General features: G+C 43.3%; 2 protein-coding genes across 1 annotated transcript in view; one reads left to right on the top strand and one right to left on the bottom strand.

Moving 5' to 3' along the window:
• Positions 1-23158, bottom strand: part of Erich1 (glutamate-rich 1) — a gene marked incomplete at its 5' end in the record, with an annotated part of 52793804 nt that overhangs the window by 9414444 nt on the left and 43356202 nt on the right.
• Positions 1-23158, top strand: part of Kcnu1 (potassium calcium-activated channel subfamily U member 1) — an 87475-nt gene that overhangs the window by 30678 nt on the left and 33639 nt on the right. The window contains exons 8-18 of the mRNA XM_087589531.1: positions 1023-1193; positions 3416-3507; positions 4464-4574; positions 8788-8893; positions 11217-11299; positions 12520-12589; positions 12957-13109; positions 16792-16904; positions 17981-18049; positions 20241-20330; positions 20452-20549. Coding sequence (XP_087445657.1) covers positions 1023-1193; positions 3416-3507; positions 4464-4574; positions 8788-8893; positions 11217-11299; positions 12520-12589; positions 12957-13109; positions 16792-16904; positions 17981-18049; positions 20241-20330; positions 20452-20549 — 1156 coding nt within the window. The remainder of the gene's footprint in view (positions 1-1022; positions 1194-3415; positions 3508-4463; positions 4575-8787; positions 8894-11216; positions 11300-12519; positions 12590-12956; positions 13110-16791; positions 16905-17980; positions 18050-20240; positions 20331-20451; positions 20550-23158) is intronic.

Below are 23158 nucleotides of genomic sequence, written 5' to 3'. Positions count from 1 at the left end.
TGGCATACATCACATAAGCAGAAGATGGTGTCAGGTCCCCTGGAACTGGAGTTAAAGATAGTTGTGAGCCTCCGTGTTTGTGACCTGCGCCTCTGGAAGAGCAACAAGTGCTCCTAACCACTGAACTCTCCAGCCCCCTCCATTCCTGTTCTCAACTGGAAAGCAGAAATTTAATTTCCTCAGATAATTATCAATATTTAGTCGTCTCTGTTAATAGAAATGGAAATACATAAGCTATTTTGTCCATAAAGAGGGACAAAAGGCAGTTAAATATAAATCTGTGTTATAAATTTGCATGTTTAAATAGATACATTACATATAAATCTATATTAAATATAAATATGTACCTGTAAATTATGTATTAGTATGAGGATACAAACAGAAGTTTGTGCGTATGTAATCACTTTTCTTGTTGTCATGGTGAAATAGTTGACAAAGTCCATGTAAGGAAGGTTTGTCTTGGCTCCTATTTAAGGATATGGTCCGATGGTGAGGACGCCATGAAGAGTGAGGCAGCAGGGTTGTATTGCCCTCAGTAAGGACGCTACAAGACATGAGTGCTTGTGCTTCGCTTGGCTTCTCCTTTTATTCTGTGTGGGATTCTGTCCCACAAGATGGTACCATCACCTTGTTCAAATCCATTTGGAAAGTTTATTGGTCCTTAGACGCCAAGGTCATGTGCTTGCGCTCACTTCCACACTAGCTTTTCCTGTCTTCTGAAAATGGAGGGCGGTTGCTGGCTCCAGGATATAGTTCTAGGGCCTTCAGAGCAGCAGGAAGCACCCGCTCTGTAGGGTTTTCCAAATCTGGGTGCATGCTCCACGCCTCCAGCAGAGGTCAATGCTAATCAAGATAGTGGGAATGTGGCGTTCTGGTCCCCACTGGAAATCCTAGAGCTCTCTCAGCAGCCCCAGTCATTTGCTCTTGCCTTCGGATTGAATCGGGGGACATTGATGCACTGTTTGCCTTCTTCCCTTGTCTTCTATTCACAGACCTTTCCCTTGCCATCTCTCTTTGGACAGGTAGAAAATTCTGGTGACCCCTGGCTCAATGGTAGAAACTCGCAGACGATGTCATACTTCGAGTCCATTTATCTGGTGACGGCAACAATGTCAACTGTTGGCTTTGGGGATGTGGTGGCCAAGACTTCCCTGGGACGGATTTTCATCGTCTTCTTCACCCTTGGAAGTTTGGTGAGGAATATTTTTTTATTATCTCTTAAGTACTAAAACAAAACGAAGCATTCAGTTAAAATGGTGAGGAAACAAAAGATTGGATAGTGAATCCTGCTTTATTCAGTGCATGTGAAAGTGAAAAGACGCACAGACCACATAGTTTCCAAATCATACGCCCTGGAACCTGGAACGCACTTGCTTAGTTCTCAGGAAAGAAGGGAGAAAGATTCGACATTTAATCAAATAAGCCCATCTTCCTCCATATTTGCCCGTCAGACCAAAACCTTCTCCTGGAGAGGAGGAATGTTTGAGATGTGCTTCTGTGCCATCACACATCTCAAAGGAGGAACCAGCAATTAGTTCCCGGTAAGCGACAGATTAGTCAGTGTTTACCCGTGACTCTAGAGAGTTTCAAAGGCAAAGGAAACTTTGCTTCTCATTTTGATCTCTTAAAAACCGTGAGTGTTTTCCCATGACTGGTTACCTTCAGACATGTCAGTCATCACCTTAGTCCCCTCAGTGTCATATGAGAGGGATTTTCGTGTCTTTGTTTGTTTGCCTTTTTTCCAGATAAGGGTTCTCTGTGTATCCCTAGCCATTTTGGAATTCGTAGATCTGCCTGCCTCTGCCTCCCAATTGCTGGGATGTACATCACCATGCCCGGCTACCAGGTTTTTGTTTTGTTTTCTGTTTTGTTTTTTTTTTTTAAATTACAGTCTAAGCAGTGTGAAGTAATAATAAAAAATAAGCTAGAAACCATCAAGTGTAAATTTCACTTTTATTCTCTCAGCTGACGGGATGAGGTGCGAACCACGCCCACTCTGCTTTCTGAGTGCTAAGTGCTTCTGTCTCTGTTCTACCTCTCCCTAGGCCTAGGGCTGGAAGCATCTATCTCCGTATAGTCTTAATTTTCCAAGACAACCGAGTCAGCCTGGCTTCTCTCAGCTTCTCCCTGAATTGCTTGGCTTGGCCTTCTACTAACTGTGGCAATCCGCTCTGATCTTCCGGCTCCTTCCCGTTCTCTGACTCATTCTGTCTTCACCTGTGTCTAGTTTGTTCTCTCTGGAAGCTTTCTCAGTAGGACAACTGTCCAGTAAAACTGCCACTGACACACCACATACCACACATCTCTCCGTGTGCTGCTTGAAAGTAGCCTCTCCTTCCTGTGCCGTTCTCGTGAGAGTTGGGCGTATCCTATCTCTGACTCATTCCGTCGAATCTTTCTCTGATTCGTCATTTTGTCTGCCCCTCAGATAGATGACACCTTCAAACGTGGCTGCTTCCTTCTACAAACCAGCCTTACCTTCACTGTTAGGGATTAAAGGCGTGTGCTAAGGGCAGGCATGTATCATACTGTAATCTACGGCATGTCTGCATTCCAGCCAGATCACATAGACCTGGAAGGTCTTTGGATGTGGTCCCTTGTCATAGCAGTCACGTTGCTGGGTTCCTCTACAATCAAGGGACAAATTCATAGAATGGTTGGCTAATATTTACGTTTATAATTTTGAAAGCCGAACTTCATTTTGTTAATTGTAATCAAAATTCTAACTCTTTTTTTTTCTTTTTTCTTTTTTTCGGAGCTGGGGACTAAACCCAGGGCCTTGCGCTTGCTAGGCAAGTGCTCTACCACTGAGCTAAATCCCCAACCCCCAAAATCCTAACTCTTAAAGAACTCAGAAGTGCATGATCTCTTTTTTTTTTCTTGCATGCACTGTTCACTGTTGTATCCTTCCGGCAAATCAGTGGTTCTCAACCTGTGAGACAAAACAAAACCCCTTTGTCAAACCCCTATCTCCAAAATATTTATTTATTTTTTAAATATTTATTTTATGTATGTGAGTACACTGTAGCTGTCTTCAGACACACCAGAAGAGGGCATCGGATCCCATTACAGATGGTTGTGAGCCACTATATGGTTGTTGGGAATTGAACTCAGGACCCCTGGAAGAGCAGCCAGTGCTCTTAACTGCTGAGTCATCTCTCCAGCCCTCCAAAATATTTATATTATGGTTCATAACAGTAGCAAAATTACAGCTTTGAAGTAGCCACAAAAATAATTTTATGTCGGGGGTCAACATGTATTAAAGGGTCGCAGCATTAGGGTGGTTGAAGACCACAGTGCTAGATGTAAGACAAGTATGTGTCCTTGCCTTTTTCTTGGCAGTCTTATATTTTGGGGAGTATCTTTCAAAAGAACGAGCCCTGAGGGATTTTGTCTTTTTACTTATTTATTTTAGATACTATTTGCAAACTACATTCCAGAAATGGTGGAGCTTTTTTCTACCAGGAAGAAATACAACAAGCCCTACGAAGCAGTCAAGGGAAAGAAGTAAGCGGCTTCTCTGGTATAATTCCTACCGTTTAACCCTTTTGACCACAGGTCTCACTCTACACACACACACACACTGCCTGCCGTGGTTACAGACCTGAGGGAATGAACGCGTTGCCAAGGGGCTTCCTTTACTGAAGAGAACAGGGTTAGAAAGAGCACCATATGAACAGGATGCTCACTACTTGAGTCAAGCCATCACAGATCTGTTCATATGATTATTTAATCAGCGTATGATAACTTAAATAAGAGAAAGGAGAGGAAGAGGGGGGAGGGGGAGAGAGAGAGAGAGAGAGAGAGAGAGAGAGAAATAGTGTGAATGAAGAGTTTTGCAAGCACCAGAGATAGTAAATTTATCATAAGAGATAAATAATTATGACAATTTTAACAATAACAGCAGCTTTTCTAGAAATCTTTGTGTGGTGCAAAGATCATAAGGTTTGGAGGCATGCACTTTTTCTGATGCGGCAAAAAACTATATATAAAACCAAATGCTTCCTTCGATCTTTGGAGTCCTTTGTGTTTGTGTTGTGAAAATCCAAAGGAGGCATAGACACAACTTATTTAAAACAAGTTTAAGCTAATTGCCCTTCTCTAAGTCTGATGGGAAGATACAGTCAGATCGCTCAGATTCTGGGGGGTCCAGCCAGCCTCAGATAGAAAATATTTAAAAACAATTTACACAAATACTGAACTCGTATAGACTTTTCCCAGTCATTCCAGGAACAAACACGGTGTGACAACTCGTCCACATAACATTTGCATTGAATTACATTTTACAAGTTATCTGGAGATGCCTTCAAGCAGGCCGGGAGGGTGTGTGTAGGTTACATGCAAGCTTGTGCCATTTTAATTGAGGACATTGAACATCTGTAGATTTTGTTATTCCAGGGGTTCTTGGAGTCCATGCCCTCAGATGCCAAGGGTGATCTGCTTTTCCCATTCTTGCTGCCTAGGTTCATCGTGGTCTGTGGAAACATCACAATTGACAGTGTGACTGCTTTCCTAAGGAATTTTCTCCACCGGAAGGCAGGAGAAATCAATATCGAGATCGTGTTCCTTGGAGAGTAAGTGTGTCAGCATTGCTCAGTGGTCTAAATTAATAGTTGAAATAAGTACATTTTCTTGGTAAGATATTTCAAATACCTTTTTGAGAACTGTTTCTCAGAAACAACTGTGATTGCGACCACACGAAGCCAATCACGGAGATTATTCTTCTTAAGGTATTTCTTGGTAAGATATTTCAAATACCTTTTTGAGAACTGTTTCTCAGAAACAACTGTGATTGTGACCACACGAAGCCAATCACGGAGATTATTCTTCTTAAGGTATTTCTTGGTAAGATATTTCAAATACCTTTTTGAGAACTGTTTCTCAGAAACAACTGTGATTGCGACCACACGAAGCCAATCACGGAGATTATTGAAATAAGTACATTTTCAATGGACAGGGATTACACTTATTATGTGTGTGTGTGTGTGTGTGTGTGTGTGTGTGTGTGTGTGTGTGTATGTTAGGAAACAGTAGTAAACAAAATACAATCACTTCTTACTCCAGTAAGATGATCAAGTGTAGAAAAAGAAAAGTAACTTCACATCCAGGCCCAACAGTGCATATATTTTAGAATCTATCTTTCCAGATGCTTTTCTGCATATCTACTTGCATTATTTAAGTGACTCCGTTATTTGACACTAGGTACTAGGGAAGCTAGCTAGTAGGGATGAAGCTTCCAGGTCAGCATGAGCTTGACTTCTCCATGTTTTCTGACTCAAGCATGTGGTGACTTCAGCAATAGGATCTTACCTCCAGGTTCTGGAGGGCGACCGCGGACAATGGTCTTAGCCGTATAGTTTTGGAAGTCTGTGGGACCCTTCTACGACTCAATGAGAGGTAGTTTACACTGGTACGTCAGTGTTTTATCACCGTAGCTCGATCGATCGTGTAACTTGAAACCAGGCGTAGTGGAACTTCTGACATTGTTATTTTTGTTCACAGATGCCTTGGCTATCCAGAGTCTTTTGTGTTTCCATAAGAAATCTAAGATTCCGGGGTTGGGGATTTAGCTCAGTGGTAGAGCGCTTGCCTAGCAAGTAAGATTTCTTTTTTTCCCTCCTGTGACTGAAGCTGGAATTCTGAACTAGATTATATTGAATTGGTAAATTGCTGTCGGTGGGATAGCTATTCTCTTTATTTGTTTGTTTGTTGTTTGATTGGTTGGTTGGTTGGTTTATCGAGACAAGGTGTCTCTGTGTAGCCCTGGCTGTCCGGGAATTTACTATATACTCCAGGCTGGCCTTGAACTCACAGAGATATACCTGCCTTTGTTTCCCAAATGCTAAGATTAAAGTTATGCACTACCACACCAGGCCTGGGAAATATGGGATATTCCAACCTTGTTTGTTGGTTCGGTTTCTATTTGTTTGTTTGTTTTGTTATTGTTGTTGTTACTTTGTTGTTTTTGTTTTGATTCCTTTTGAGGCTATTTTGAAATGGGTTGTTTCTCTGATTTATTTTTTAGTATATCTGTCATGGAGACTTATGGGGTCTTTTTTTTTTTTTTATGTGAGTCCTCTGTCCTGCCACACTGCTTAAAAAGTTCATCAGTTCTAGGTGTTTTTGTTTTTTGTTTTTCGGTGGGGTCCAAGATCTTTTACATGTGTTATATCATCTGCACACAGGATTCTTTGACCTCTTTTCCTGTTTGTATTCTCTTCACTTCCTCTCCTCCTCTCCTCGCTTACTGCTCTAGGAAGACTTCAGATAGGAATGGGAAGAGTGTGCATTCACGCCTGCTTGAACGGTAAAGCTCTGGACACCTCTTTAATTAGCGTGATGCTGACTGCCTTAGTTAGGGTTTTACTGCTATGAACAGATTCCATGACCAACTCAACTCTTATACTGGACACCATTCGATTGGGACTGGCTTTACAGGTTCAGAGGTTCAGTCCAGTGTCATCAAGTCTGGAGCATGGCAGCACCCAGGCAAATATGGTGCAAGAGGAGCTGACAGTTCCACATCTTTTTTTTTTTTTTCTTTTTTTTTTCGGAGCTGGGGACCGAACCCAGGCCTCTACCACTGAGCTAAATCCCCAACCCCGACAGTTCCACATCTTGTTCGGAAGGCAGCTAGGAGAAAACTAACTTCCAGGTAGTCAGGAGGAGGGTCTTAAAGCCCACGCCCACAGTGACACACTTCCTCCAATAAGGCCACACCTACTCCAACAAGGCCACACCTATTCCAACAGGCCACACCTCCAGATAGTGACCTAAGTGAATACAAACCATCACACTGACTGTAGGACGGTTGGGTCTAGCCTTTATCATATAGACATAGGTGGCCTCATCCAAAATCTCCCCAGGATTTCTATCATGAAAGGATATTGGGTTTTGTCCAATTTTATGATTTCTGTAATTGAGTCAATTGATGTACTGAATTAATCTTATCAACTCCCACATGTTGAATGGTGCATGATCTCCTTTGATGTATTCTTAAATTCTGTTTGCAAGCACTTTATGAAGAAATTTTGATTCTCATATCTCCAGGAAATAGATTTCATTGTTGTATCCTTCTGTGATTTTGCTGTCAGTGTAACACTGGCTTCATAAAAAGAAATTTGGAAATCAATTTTCTATTTCTTGGAATAATTCTTGAAGGGTTAGATTTATACTCTTCTTTCTTTTTTTAAAAGATTTATTAATTTATTAAGTACACTGTAGCTATCTTCAGACACACCAGAAGAGGACATCAGACCTCATTATGGATGGTTGTGAGCCACCATGTGGTTGCTGGGATTTGAACTCAGGACCTCAGGAAGAGCAGTCAGTGCTCTTAGCCGCTGAGCCACCGCTCCAGCCCTTACACTCAAAGTGTAATTGAGTGTTGTAGTCAACTTTAATTCATCCTGCCCCCCCCCATTTTTAACTAAGGGATTTAAAATTAATGATTCAGTCTCATTTTTTGTTTATGTTGTTCATTTCACCTTGACTTTCACTTTATTAGTGAAATTTATCAATGCAATTGGTAGGGGCAAAGCAGTGATATGAGTACAATTTTGATGTAACATTGTATGTTAGTTTCATTGCAATTACTGAGACCTTGAAGAATTTCAGAAAACAGCTCTGTTCTGACCTGGTTATTTCCTCCAGCTTGGTGTCCAGGAGCTGACTCAGCTCCAGACTGATCGTCCCTGAGTCATGGCCATCAATGATCAATGACCCAGGGCCATTACTGACTAAAGTGGCTCCTTCTGAGGAATAAAGTATGATTCCCAGGAAATTAAAAATTTTCATTTCCAAGGTTTTTGGACCTCTCAATTTTAGTAGGTCATATCAATTTAGAATTTATGCATTTCTTTTAAACTTTCCAGTTTAGTGGAATATGTATTTTAAAGTGATGAAATCCTAAATTTCCTTGGCATCTCGGTTGTATTTTCTCCTAATTCCTGTTTTATTAATTTGATCTTTTCTTTGTTTTAGATATTTTGGCTAATGGCTTGTTGATTTGGCTTATCTTTTTAAAAACAAGCCCAACCCTTCATTTCATAGATTGTTTGCAGCTTTTTTGTTTCAATTTCGTTAATTTATGTCCTAATCTTTTTTTTTTCACTTTTTTTTTTTTTTTTTTTGGTTCTTTTTTTCGGAGCTGGGGACCGAAGCCAGGGCCTTGCGCTTCCTAGGCAAGGGCTCTACCACTGAGCTAAATCCCCAACTCCCCTGTCCTAATCTTTTTTAAAAAATAATTTTATTTACGTGTGTGTGTGTGTGTGTGTGTGTGTGTGTGTGTGTGTGTGCGTGTGTGTGTGTATGGATAGGTACCCTTGAGTGTTGGTGTGCCTGGGGAAGCCAGAGTGCGGTATTGGCTCCCCTGGGGCTGGGATTTGCAGATTGTCGTGAGCCACTTATGTAGGTCATAGAACCCAAATCAGGTCTTCACGGAGGGCAAGTTGGTGCTCTTAACTACTGTGCCATCTCTCCAGCCCCACAATGCTGTATCGGAGCAAGGGACTTGATCTCGCTATTGAGAGATTCATTTTTGCATGGCATTGTTTCTTTCGTGGGCTTGGGTTCTGTGTCACTGTGATTGCTCAGGCCTGATCTACACACCCATCTGTGGATTGACTGGGTTGGCTGTGTCTACCTCCTCTACCCACATGGGCTCGTAACCGAACACAGACGTCTCCTGATGGACCCGGGGCTTTAGAATGTACTGAGTCGGCGAACGACTGCCAAGCGAGGCCTACGTCCGGGTTTCCGCCTTTACCACTGAACTGTTTTGTCCAGGGCTCCTCCTTCCGTGGAACTAGAAACCTTGCTCAAGTGCCACACATCCTGCACCACCTTTGTATGTGGCACCGCGCTGAAGTTCGAGGATCTGAAGAGAGTTGCAGTAAGGTCTAACTCACTCTCTCTCTCTCTCTCTCTCTCTCTCTCTCTCTCTCTCTCTCTCTCTCTCATATCTGTCTGACTCTCTATCTCCCTCAAATCCAACTAGTGCTTCCCAAATACATATGGGCATGAAACCCCTGACTGGAGTAGGGTCAACCTCCAGGAACCACACCCCTAAGAAAAACTGACTCCCTCCCCTAGTAGCCATTAACTGACAAACGCTTCTCAGCTGTTGGCTTACATGCTCCTCCACAATCCATGCTCATCTTGGGTAGGTCTTATGCGAGCAAGAAAGGTTACCATGAGTCCACAGGGGCAACAGCCTTGTCATGTCCAGAAGCTACTTTCTGTACATCTCCATTACGTCATGCCTGCTGATAAGTGGTACGACCTTCGTCAGCAACTGCCAGGACACTCCTCCATCCACCGTAAGGACAACAATGGCAGAACTGGGACTGTACCTGTCTATAGTGAAGAGTCATACAGCATCTGGGTTCTGAATCTTAAGGTACAAGGAAATTATTGAAATAACTCCCATAGTCCCAGAACTCCTCAACCTTTGGTTCTAAGAATCTTTCCCCTACACACCTCAGCTATGTTCCCTGAAGCTTGGAGTGAAAGGATGGGATACAGATGTCCACTTGGTGGCTAGTAATCCGACAGACGCTATGATCAGTTGTTTGTGTCTGTTTTGATTGCCATCCACCACATAAAGATGAGAAGCTGCACTTAACTATGGGCATAGAAATAATGCCTTTAGAAGGTGACTTGATAGTCTGTCCATTTAGCAAAAGTAGCAGATTCTTCCCGAGTGCCTACGAGCTTCCAACCACGGGATTGGGTTCACAGTACCAGGCATGCATTTCTTTCTATTCCCAAGCCTTAAATCTAATCACTCATAGCATTCGTACATTACATCCATGGGCATAGTTTGCTAGACCAGTAGCTTGCAAGGCTCACAGCTCGGTAAGACTTTTCTGCGGATGACTCCCCACCCTCCCCCCAGCAGCCTGAGTAGCTAAATATGGCCTTTACCATAGGCCCACTGGCTCGAATTCCCTCCTTAAATATCGGTTTTCTGTTGATAAGATAAACATGAAGACAGCAGAAATCACATCAAGGCCAAGGCTATGAAAAATGAACGAGGGCCAAGCGACTAGTAATGTTTGATGTTCGACCAAAACTGGCTTCCTGGTTTCTAAGTAACTAACCTGAATAATCCAGTTCAAAGCAAAGCACTACAGCGACGGTTCTCAACCGGGGGCTTGCGTCCCCTTTTTTGGGGGGGGGTCTAAGGACCTTTTTACAGGGATCACCGAAGACCATGGGGAAAACACAGATAATTCATGACACCATTCACAGGGTAGCAAAATTACAGCTATGAACTAGCAATGAAAATAACTTTATGGGTGGAGGTCACCACGACAGGAGGAACTATAGGATAGGGTCACAGCATCAGGGAGGCTGAGAACCGCTGGTCTACAGAGCTGATGTGAAGAATAAGCAGAAAAATGACAAAGCTGGGCACGATCTCTCTCTGCTTATAATTTGATATTATGGCAATTATTCCAATAATTTCCTTGCACTTTAAGGTTCAGAACCAAGGTCTGGAGAGATGGCTCAGTGGTTTAGAGCACTGACTGCTCTTCCAGAGGTCCCGAGTTCAATTCCCAACAACCACATGGTGGCTCACAACCATCTATAATGAGATCCGATGCCCTCTTCTGGTGTGTCTGAAGACAGCCGCAGTGTTCTTATATAAATAAAGTAAATAAATATATATTTTAAAAAAAGACTGTCAGGGGTTGGGGATTTAGCTCAGTGGTAGAGCACTTGCCTAGCAAGCGCAAGGCCCTGGGTTCAGTCCTCAGCTCCAGAAAAAAAAAAAAAAAGATTCAGAACCCAGATGCTGTATGCCTCTTCACTATAGACAGGTACATTCCCAGTTCTGCCATTGTTGTCCTTACGGTGGATGGAGGAGTGTCCTGGCAGTTGCTGACAAAGGTCGTATCGCTCATCAGCAGGCATGACGTAATGGAGATGTCCAGTAGAGGAAAGTGCCACTTTAAACTTCACCCCTTGCAAGGCAACTGTCCATTTCTCTAAGAGTGAGTGCCGGTGCCCTGGGGTCCATCAGCCCCAGCCCTCGGAGCACTTGCAGGACTGTGGTCTTGATATGGAGATGTTTGGTTCCTAACCCCTTCCTGCCAGTGCTCTTTTGCATGGCGGGCGGTTTGATGCAACCGTAGAGAGGCCCCAGAAGGGAACCCTGGAGTATTCCCCCTGTAATTAACCTGACGGCTGCTGTTTAATCTGAAGAATAGGTGGAGAACGCAGAAGCCTGCCTGATCCTAGCCAACCCATTCTGCAGTGACTTGCACGACGAGGATAACTCGAACATCATGAGGTAGGAAGCTGGCCTCGCTCTGCTTTGCTTGCTCGTTTTGGAGACTCTGACGACGGGGTTTCCCTCTAAACACCAAGGACTAAATGAGGGGAGATGATATTTCCAGCTCGGCAGATTCAGCACATGCCAGATTGCTGCCTGTTCCCCACCCCCATGCGCCCCAAAACAAAGAATGCGAGGGGCAGTGAAAGCAAGAGCATCCCAATTGCTCATGGCATTCTCCCTGTTTTCCCCTGATGCTTCTTATAGATAAGAGCTATACGCATTTAAAAGCAAACATACCAACACTCTCTGCTCCCCTTTATTGTGGTAAGGCTCAAGTCCAGGGCTCTCCCAACGGAGCTACATTCCCTGACAGTATTTAGATAGTACTGTTTTAGTCAGACCCTCTTCAGTTGAAAGACAAAGATGGCGTCGGCGAATCCTACCCGAATTCTTTATTTACTGGAGTTTCTCTTTGGTAGGTCTAGGGAAAGATTGTGCTGGTCGAGTGCGACCTTGGCTTTACCTATTTTGTATTCTGTGAGCAGGAACTTTTCTTGTGGTGACAGCAGCTCAAAGGGTGATTTTGGTGGCTCTGCTCCTAGAGTGAAACCAGTATGTGCAGTTAAAGATGACTCCGTACGGGGTAAGAAACAGCTGAGGAGTTACACCACACACGCCACAGGACAGGAGATGTATTTTAGGCTCTTAACCTATTGACTGAGGAAACTGGATAAGACATCCCATTAGCCACTTCAAACTAAGGCATATGAAACTATTTATTTCTTCCTTGTCGGTGGATTCCAGTTTTCTTTCCATTGATTCCGTTGTTTGGTTAAGCCGTTTGCTTTTCTGTGCATGATATCATAAAATGCTTTTCAGAAGACAATGCAGTGGGGTAGGGGGTGGCTCAGCAGTTAAGAGCATTCCCTGCTCCTTCACGAGACTCAGGTTCAGTTCCCAAAACTCCGGGGACTCTGACACCTTCTTCTGGCCTTGCGGAACACATACTATGTTTGATCGGAACACAATATACACAAAATAAAAACAAACAAATTAAGAAACCTGTCTACTAGATAGACTGGAGAAAAAAAAAAGCTAACAGTTTTGTAATGTGCTGCGTTCCCGCCACACATCTTGACAGATAAATTCAACTCTGAATTGGATTATATTTCAGAGCCAATAAGACACTTGGCTATTGAGCATATCTATGGTTTTTTGGTTTTTTTTTTTAATAGGGTGCTCTCGATCAAGAACTATTATCCACAGACCAGAGTCATCATTCAGATGCTTCAGTCCCAAAACAAGGTACCATGGCAGTTCATACATTTGGTTGTTTCATCTTTAAACCTCTTCATGGATCTACAAGTAAAAAAAAAAAAAAATTCAGCAAGAGATGAAGTGTGGAGTCACTTTAAGATGGCGGATCCTTTAGGGACAGGAAATAGGGACAAAATTAGAGAGTTCAGCCATTAGACTTGATTTTTACAACTCCAGCTTTGTTCGTTTGTTTCAAAAGTGATGCACCGGAGGCTGGCTGACCATTCTCAAATGCTGACATGCATTGGTACTACCCAGAAGTGAAGAGTAAATGAATTAAAGTGTCTGCCTGGAAGAGGGGGTTCTTGTGTTGTCTGCATTCTCAATGCCTGACTTGGTTTCTACCACGCAACAGGTTTTCCTGTCAAGAATCCCCAACTGGAACTGGAGTGCCGGAGACAATATCATCTGCTTTGCAGAATTAAAACTTGGATTTATCGCCCAAGGCTGCTTGGTGCCAGGGCTGTGCACCTTTCTTACGACTCTGTTTATCGAACAAAACCAAAAGGTAACTAACTTGACGAACTGATATTGACTCTTAGAGTTACTCCATGCCCCCCATAATGGGATTCAAAAGAGAGGGAAAAAAAAAAAACCAGAGAATGAAGGAAGTCTCCAAGAAATGGGATTTGCCTTTTGGAAGGGAAGGATTGACAGGTCATGATTCAAGTTCCAGGCGCATCCCTAGGCTCAAAGAAGTCATCGTTAACAGATCTGTAGCAAAGAAGGGAGACTAACTCCACCTTCCACCCCAGAATGCTGTAATAAAAATATTGTCATAAATTCAGAAGTACTTTGGGTTGAGAGTAGAAATGTAAATAGTTTTAGTCTTAACAGAAATAATGTTTAAATATAAATAAACAAATTAGTATAATAGTGCTTCTATTAATCAAATAGAAATAGTATACATAAAAACTAAAATCTAATGAATTTAAAGGTTACTTTAGGGGAAATCCATTCAGTAACAGGAATAGTGGTCATCAATCAAATGTTTATCGTGTCTCCCGTTGCCCTCAGTGGTGTTTCCAGGGGGTGGGTGGAAAAGCTAACTAACCTGGTAAGTTAGTAAGTTGGTGAATAGCACCCCAGGAGTCATCTGGTTCACAGACTGTCCCTGATGTTGGGTATCTACCCAGCACTTCCTACCTTAAACCTTCGATCCTTGGACTGGGATAAGACAAGGGGCCCATGGGGCCTGCTTTTTGTAACCCCATGGTGGCCCTCAAGGATGTTTTCCATGAATGTCCCTGGGGTAGGTGGCAGGGTCTGTCACTACTGCAGAACTTTTCATTCTCCTTCCACATTTGCTACTTTGTATGCTGATTTCCTTCTTGGCCTCGCTGGACTCCCTTTCCTTCATTTAATATAGATTTTTATATCTTATCTTCCCTGGTGCTATTTAGGAAAAGCAAGAGCGTAGGAAGATGCTCAGATTGGCAGACCTTTAACTCCTGCAGAAACACGATTTTTCAGTAATTCTTCCTGAAAATAAGATGTGATGTAGAGATAAAAAGAAAGGGAGCACCAGGCAGAAGGGAGGGGGCCTGGATGCTTCTGTGATGAACTTAGCTTCACTTTGTGGTGACTGTATGGCCTAGATGCCTTGTGCCGTGTGCAGAGCAAGTGGCAGCCTTCCATGTCCTCCTCCATTATTGTGACTTCAACAGCCGTGACTGGGAAAAACAAATGCAATGAGAATCCTACAGGAAGACGGTGTTTCTTTTGTGGCAGTACAGATGTAAAACCCATTCTACTCCTGTATTTCTTTGCAATTTGACGTGGGCTTGTTAATCCCTATTAAACACGATCCCATGCCAGTGTGCACCAAGAAGTGACTTTGCGAACGTAGGAGGTATTTGTGGTCTCCATATTTTTAAAAGATGAAATCTGAAACTGCCTTTTAGGAACCCTGAACTGGGTAGAACCAGGGCAGGACTTGCCAGCCCTTTAAGGGGTACATTTGGTTTTATAACAAACTTTGGCTCACAAAGTCATAAAATGGCCAGTGTGCAGAGCCACATATTTCTAATTAGGCACTTGCTTCCCCTGACCCCATTTCTCTATCTGCAGAATGAAAATCATTTTTCCCAGAACCAGGTTTCTCTAGGCGTTGCATGAACATGTGTAAAACACCTAAGTGCTCATATTAGAGGGTCTTGGATCAGTGCCACATGTTTTAATTATATTAATTTTATTATAAGATGTTGTAGACTGAAGAACACTCCTGTTGTTTCTACGCCCAGAGGATTACTTACATCAGTATAGTTTAAATTTATCCTGGCTTGATAATGTGGGACTCCAGACTGTTCTGTCCTAACACATTTTGTCCTCTAGCTGCCCTTTCTGAACTTTAAGCTCCACCAACATAGTTCTCCTTCTCATGCCCGAGTAACTCAGACTAGAAACCCTAGCCCAGCTACTTCAGTAGATGAGGCATCAATGGCCTGCCCTCCTTGAGACAGAAGCTATTGGAGAGACTGGGAAAGAACAGGAGATTCACTCGGATCCACTCGGATCTCAGGATGGAGGCAAGGAATAGGAAAAGGTACCAAGTGATCAGGAACAGGTGACCGGTTTTAGCAGAGCGATTTTCAAACCACGAGGTAACCATTGAGGAGAATGTCTGAGTTCACCATTTCCCTCCATAGCAAGAGTGGCTCTGGAGAATCCAGAGGTTTCTGCCTTCATCTATGGTTCTGACTTACGTCATACTCTGTGGAGACAGTGCTGTAGGGCTCACCTGGCAGCAAGCAGGGAGATGAACACAAAATTCCGAGAGAGGTTTCCAGCAACCTGCCCCAGGCAGCCTTCAGCTTCATTAAGATCATTCTAGAGCCTAAGGTATAGCTTAGGGGCAGGGCGATGCCGGTGCGAGGTCCTGGGTGCCATTGTAACACTGCAGAAAAGCCATACACTGTCTCTTCTTTCTCTGGACACCCTCGGCTGGCCTTGGTTTCCATGTTATTATCAACCCTGATTGGTCAATACCATCTTGCATTTTTCTAAATCTGTGAAGGGTTCTCTTAGTAGAAGCCACAGCTATTTTTTTCCTTTGCTGTATATAATTTTTCAGTAGAAAATAATTTAATAATCAGTTAATCAAAGTCAATCTTAAGCTGTCATATCCACAGAGTGACCACTTAAGATTCCATATTGTCCCTCCAAAATACTGTTAATATCTCAAAAACAAAACACGCGCGCGCACACACACGCACGCACGCACGCACGCACGCACGCACGCACGTACAGGCAAAACAATAAGGCTATGTGCTAAAGTTAGCAGTGGACCAGAGAAAATAATTCTAAGTCAACATGAAAACTTGGATGTCGTTAACTTAAAAATATAGCTCTTACCTCAAAGGCAATGAGAGATAGTTTATTCTAGAGCCACATTCGAGTGACTAGGGCCTGGGAAGACAGATTTCGGTTATCCCAAATATTAGGTTCCTGTACGGAAGTAGTTTTATGGACTTTTCATAGGAACAGAACAGGGAAAGTCATAAATCAAGACATTGGCAGTGCTGGAGAGATGGCTCGGTGGTTAAGAGCACGGGCTGCTTTTCCAAAGGACCCGGGGTTCAATTCCCAGCACATGGTGGTTCATGACTGTAATTCCAGTTCCAGGGGCTCTGATACCCTCACACAGACATACATGGAGGCAGTCTACTAACGTGCATTAAATAAATAAATTTATTTAAATAAATAAATAGCTGATAGCTTGCTGTGCCCTTCAATTGGCAGAGAATAGGGTTTTATTAAGTTAAGACATCCCAAAGGCTCTTATTCATTTGTCAGGAAGTTAGGTCAGACACAGAGGTAGGTAAGGCCGTGGCTCTTTAGAGCTCCTGTGAGAAACTGTAACTAGGCTCTGGACCTGCAATCTTCCAAAGCCTCGGCCGGCCCTGCTGTTCTCATTAGCCAATCAGCCGCTGCGGACACAGTTTCTTTCCAGGAATCCTCCTTCACGATACCATCTGGGGAGAAACTAAGAGGCGAGTTGTCTGCATCATTTTGGGTGCCACCGAGAGCAGATGGCTTTCGTTCCTCCTTTAACTTTGCTCCACATGAACACTACCTTGTGTCTCCCCTTTGCGGGCTACATGTGGTAGAAACTGTACTTAGTAGCCTGTGTTATATAATGCCGGCCTCCCTTATTAACATACTCTATGCGGTGTGATTGTGCTTGCTAGGTTTTTCCTAAACATCCTTGGCAAAAACATTTCTTGAATGGCTTGAAGAACAAAATTCTGACACAGCGCCTCTCTAACGACTTCGTTGGGATGACGTTTCCTCAGGTCTCCAGGTATGTTACGTGAAGTCCTGCTCCAGGTATGTTACGTGAAACCCTTCTCCCCATTCTTCATGGAATGCCCTCATCCCACACTGTTGATGGAGAACATTCTAGAGGCAGGCTCCAGTGCAAACTCTGGGGATGTGAGAGCAGTTAAGTCAGTGCCCCTAGAGTAGTGGATCTCAACCTTCCCAAAGCTGCGAGCCTTTAATGCAATCAGTTCCTCGTGTTGTTGTGACCCCTCCCCCACCAAGAAAACACTATTTCATTCCTACTTCATGACTGTAATTTTGCTGCCATTGTGAATTGTAATGGAAATAGCTGTGTTTTCCATGGTCATAGGCGATCATGGTGAAAGGGTCATTCAGCCCCCTGAGGGGTAAAGACCCACAGGTTGAGGACCACTGAAATAGAAGCTTTGAAATGACGCTGTCCTAGACATCAGGTCGTAGCTCTAACACATACTAGATGCTGTCTGTTTGCTAAACATTCAGCTCTTCCCATTTTCCATCTAAAAATCAGGAATTAAGATGCTTATGTGAAATGTGGGGGATGGGAATGTCCTGGAGAAGAAATAGAACCCAGAACCTCGTACTTAAGGCAAGTGCTCTACCACTGAGTAACGTCCCTGGCTCTCACGTAGGAATCTTGATATTTGAGTAATAGACAGAAACATTTAGAATAATAACTGGATCACAAAATTGGAGTCCATTTTGTACTCCCTACAATCAGTGTGCCTGGTTATGAATCGCAGTGTAAATGCCTGATATGTAGGATACTTGATGTGTCACCCCTGTGGAAGGGTCCTTTGACCCCACCCCACCCCCCAGAGGGGTCATGACCCACAGGTTGAGCACTACTCCTGTAGACCCTAGCACCTCATACCACATATGGGACAGTTCTATCTGGTATTCTTGCTAAAATGTAGGCCAGGCGGATTCAAGTTCACATGGAAATCTGTAGTTGAGAGTGACGCCCTCTGCCGAGCCCATGGTTCTCTTCCCGGCATGGAGCTTAAAGGGTGGGTTAGGTTCAGGTAGCCCAGCCTCCTGCTTGTCTCTTCATGAGTGCTCTGTGTTCCTCCCTAGGCTCTGCTTCCTGAAGATGCATCTCATGCTGATAGCCATCCAACACAAGCCCCTCTTCCACAATTGTTGGTACTGACAAAGCTTCTCCTGCTTCAGGGTTTCTCTTTCTGTTGTTGAGGGGAGTTTGACTGTTGTTGATAGAGCAGACAGACGGAGGAGAGAGGGGATTATTATCAGACCACTGGCATTTCCCAAGGATTATAAGTTATGAGGTTATAACTGGATTTGGTAGCACTGACTTATAACCGAAGCTCCCAAAAGCTTGAGGAAGGGAGATCGGTGCGAGGTTACACCCAGCTATAGAGCAAGATCTTATCTCAAAATACAAATGGAAAAAAATAATAAAATAAGTTTGAGTTCTTCAAATAGGACCAGGTATATTATTGAATTGTTTATCGAGTTTTGGTTAGGACCAAGTAGCTATATATTTCTGACAGTATCTTTATAAATAGATATTTACATGTGACCTTGCCAAAAGGCCAAGAATTAAAAAATAGATGTTTAACATGAACTCAGATCTTTCCCTGCCCCCGTAAAAGCCCCTAGACACATTAGACATGTGCTTTTTAATGGTGATATTTAGGGGCCACAAATCCATGTTCTTCTCTTAGAAAGCCAAAACCAATCATACCCCTCATTGATAGTCTCAGTAAATATTCACCAAGGCCCTACATTGCCAAAACAGATCTCTAGGCAGACGTGAGAAGCTTTTGTTTTGGAGCCCATGTCTGTTCACAGGGCTTTTTTCACTCCATGTTTACTGTGAACTGTTCTGACAACAGAAGAAGCCAGTCTTAGGGCTTGACTTCCTTCCAAAGTGAACGGGAGAAAAGTAAATTTGTTTGTGTATTTGTTTTCTTTCTTTTTTTTTTTTTTTTTGACATAGACTCGTACGTGGCTGGTCTGAAATTCAATATGTAAACCAGATGGGCCCTGTGCTCAGAGAGATCCACCTGCCTCTGCCTCCTGAGTGCTGGGATTTAAAGACGTGTGCTATCAGGACTGGCAAAAGTAATTTTAAAGAAGGAAAGGAATACATTATCAGAAATGAAAGAATTTAGGGTTAGAAAGATAAGGGTTTCACCATACTGTATGTATCCTTGGGTTGGGGGGAGACCTAAACACAGGGCATTCTGATAAACAGGGAGCAATGTGGGAAACTAGGAGAAATCATGACCAAGGCAACTCTTACAAAGGAAAACATTTAATTGGGTCTGGCTTACAGTTCAGAGTTTTAGTCCATTGTCATCGTGGTGGGAAGCATGGTAATGTGCAGGCAGACAGAACGCTGGAGAAGCTGAGAATTCTACATCCAGATGGCAGAAAGCAAGAGTGACACTCTTCCTCTAACGAGGCCACACACACTCCAACAAGCCACATCTCCTAAAGAGCCAATCCCTATGGGTCTATTTGACCACTTCCACCCAAACTACCACACCAAGGAGTAGAGTATCCCTGCAGCCCAGTGCTTCATCAAGAAAAAACATGGGTAGGGGTTGGGGATTTAGCTCAGTGGTAGAGCGCTTGCCTAGGAAGCGCAAGGCCCTGGGTTCGGTCCCCAGCTCCGGAAAAAAGAAAAAAGAAAAAAAAAAAAAAGAAAAAACATGGGTAAAATTTAGGACTTTTTCCAAACACATGAGCTATAAGGAAGGAAGAGAAACATCTGACTCCACCTTGAAAACTACTTATACTGATGTGACAATTTCATCTCTTTTGTCTTACTGTGGTTCTGGGGCTGTAGCATACTGGCCTTGAGCTACATTCCCATCAGAAAATGGTCATCTGGAATATGTTTATATTCCGAGGACCCAATCCTGGGCCTACAGTCAAGACCAGTGCTATACATCTGAGCTACACCCCAGACCTAATTAGATGCAGTTCAGCTCTAAAAGCAGATGGTCCAGGGATGGCTACCACTAGCATTTCCATAATGTATGGTCATGTCCCACTTTGCCATGGTTGCCAAGGCAACAAGGCATCAAACACCTGGGTTAGTCAACCCATTTCAGCCTCAAGACCCAAGGCAAAGGAGGAGCTTCCCTTCTGCTCAGCAGCCAAGCCCTTCCCGAGCTTCTCATCGTAATTTAGTAATGGACAGAGTAAGTGTAGTCAATCACCTTTCCCACCGTGCTCGGCAGTAAAATAGACTTACATCTGTGAATATGGCCACGAGAATCCCTTGTCAATGACAGCACGAAACATCAAAGATTGCTAACAGATATTAGCAGGAAAACGTAGGTCTTTGTTCTTCCATTTCCAGCTCTCTGATACTAAATCCATCATCACAAGTGAGGCTGAATAAGGACACCTTAGGGTTCTTCATCGCAGAATCCTCGAAAGACGTCAAAAGGTACCCACACGGCCATCCGTTCACGAAGGGAGACGCAAGCAGAATGTAACAGGAGATGGACTGCGTAAGCATCGCGCTTTCTCAGTGTTAACCATCGTTCTTCATTTACTCTCGTTCCCAGAGCCCTCTTTTACTGCTCCAACTGTCACAGCGATGTGTGCAATCCTGAGCTGATTGGGAAGTGTGGCTGCAAAAACAGGAGCCGACAGCAACTCGTGGGTAAGTCCATTTTGTAGCTGTCGCCAAGCCCATCTTCTGAGGTCTGCTCAAGGATGGGAAAGAGGCTACTATCACTGAGAGGATGAGAACCATTGGAACATGACCAAAATAAGGCACACGCTTCCTACTGGGTTTTCAAGACCCGATGAGTGATCTTTTAAAGCTGGAAAACAAAACAAAACAAAACAAAACAAAACCCAGCCCACCGAACGAAGACTTCCTAGTTGCCCACATCAACTCCTTCACAGACCAGAAGGCTGAATTTCAAAGAGACGTAGTAATTGATCACAGAACCAGAGTAACATCATCAAACTCCACCCCAGTCATGCTGACTTCCAGCCCACCGCTCTTTCTCCACAACACACTGGTTTTCCTAACTTCAGCCTAACTATTCAACCGGTATTTGACTGCTAGACCGTGGGCAATTTGAAGTCTATCTGTTTTGTCACAGGGTTGCAGGAGGTAACTCCGGTTGAACTCAGGGACACCTCACCAACACCTCTTTCCACTTTGATGCAGGAAGAGAAAATTTAACCCTGAAAAGTCATAAGTGTGTCCCTTCTACTTAAAAAAAATGAGTCTTTTTGCCAGGTGCGTTCGTAGTCTTGAGATAAAATCCCAGTATCTTAAAACATAAGCTTGCTCCATTCATTATGTGACTTTCCTGGCAAAATATGTTTCAGAGGTTAAACTTCTGTATCTTTACCTCAACCCGATACATCCCCCTTGGTTACCTACACAGTTCTTGAGACACCCTTTCTCAACAAAACAATTATATGTCAAGGAAACTCCATGCACTGGCTAGTTTTATACCAACTTAACTAAACTTGAATCATCCGAGAGGCAGGAATCATCATGGAGAAAAGCCTTCAAAAGATTGCTCTGTAGGCAAGTTTGTGAGGCATTGTCTCAGTTGGTGTGGGAGGGCCCAGCCCACAGAAGGCAGAGCCACTCCTGGTCATGAGTTAAACATGCTAAACCTGAAAGCACAGAGATAAGATATTTTTCCAAAGATGATATATGAAAGAAGTTGTATTTACAATGTAATGAAACAAACTAGGCTCATGTGTAAGTCTTTAGATGTCTTTGTACCTCTTTAAACGAGCTAATTTATCAGATGTACTTTTATTTACATGCGTGTGTCTCTGTGAGTATATGCTATGTCTGTAGGTGCCAGAAGAGGGTATCCTATTCCCTGAGAGCTGGAGTTACAGGTAGTTGTGAGCTCTTTGGTATGGGTGCTAGGAACCGAACATGGATCTTCTGAAGAGCGACGTGGTGGTTTGAATAGGTTTGGCCCCCATAGACTCATGTGTTTGAATGCTTGGCCCATGGGAAGTGACAGAATTAGGAGGCGTTGCCTTGTTGGAGTAAGTGTGGCTTTGTTGGAAGAAGTGTGTTGCCGTGGGGACAGGCTTTGAGGTCGACACTCAAGTTCTGCCCAGGGAGGAACACAGTGTTCTGCTGTCTGCAGATCAAGACGTAGAACTCTCAGCTCCTCTCACACCACGTCTGCCTGCATGCCGCCATGCTTCCTGACTTGACAATAATGGACTAAACCTCTGAACTGTAAGCTAACCCCAACTAAATGTTGTCCTTTAAAAGAATCGCCGGGAGCTGGAGAGATGGCTCAGCGGTTAGGAGCACTGACTGCTCTTCCAGAGGACCTGAGTTCAAATCCCAGAAACCACATGGTGGTTCACAACCATCTGTAATGAGATCTGATGCCCTCTTCTGGTGTGTCTGAAGACAGATACAGTGTACTTATATATAATAAATTAGTAACTCTTTTTTTTTTCTTTTTCTTTTTTCTTTTATTTGGAGCTGGGGACCGAACCCAGGGCCTTGCACTTGCTAGGCAAGCGCTCTACCACTGAGCTAAATCCCCAACCCCAATTAATAAATCTTTTAGAAAATTAAAAAAACAAAAAGAATTGTTATGGTCATGTTGTCTCTTAAACCCTAAGACAAGTGGCCAGTGCACTTAACCGAAGGGCCATCTCTCCAGCCTCCTGATCTCTCTCTTCCCAACAATCATTCCCATCCCCCACTTTATATTGTATCTTATCTTGGCTTGAAAACATAAAAGACCTTGAAAAAAGAACAGCTCAAATTTAGCAGTAAAAAAAAAATGTATCTTGAAAACTTGTTTTTAGTGGTCAGAATTTATCTTAAAATGTTTATATATACATACATTCCTACATACACGTACATACATCTTAAAGTAGGCATATATTAACAACAGGGATCAATAACTTTTAGACGATGTATAAATGAAAGGGCCGTGAGTTCTGTTATTTAGATCTGTCTTAGGATGTAAAACAACACATAAAGCAATTATGTTTAAAATCTTCATGAACACATTTACCAGATGGCCAGTAGGCAAAAGGACAGATACAGCCTCAGATGAAATCAATTTATGAACACGTAACAAAAGAAACTCGAAGGATATGTAACCGGGTTCCAGGAAGTCTTCACGGGAGATTCCCAAGCCATGGTGACAGCAGTGGGTATTTTTGGATATCTCAAAAACACACAGTGGCTTTCAGGGTATCCTTGCAGGATACCCTATGGCTCTCTGTAACCACTTGGCAAAGACTCCAGGATTT

Source organism: Rattus norvegicus, chromosome 16 (genome assembly GCF_021556685.1).
Source record: "Rattus norvegicus strain SHRSP/BbbUtx chromosome 16, alternate assembly SHRSP_T2T, whole genome shotgun sequence".
Lineage (NCBI taxonomy): Eukaryota > Metazoa > Chordata > Mammalia > Rodentia > Muridae > Rattus > Rattus norvegicus.
The sequence above is the reverse complement of the archived record's forward strand: the minus strand, read 5'-3'. Positions and strand labels throughout refer to the sequence as shown.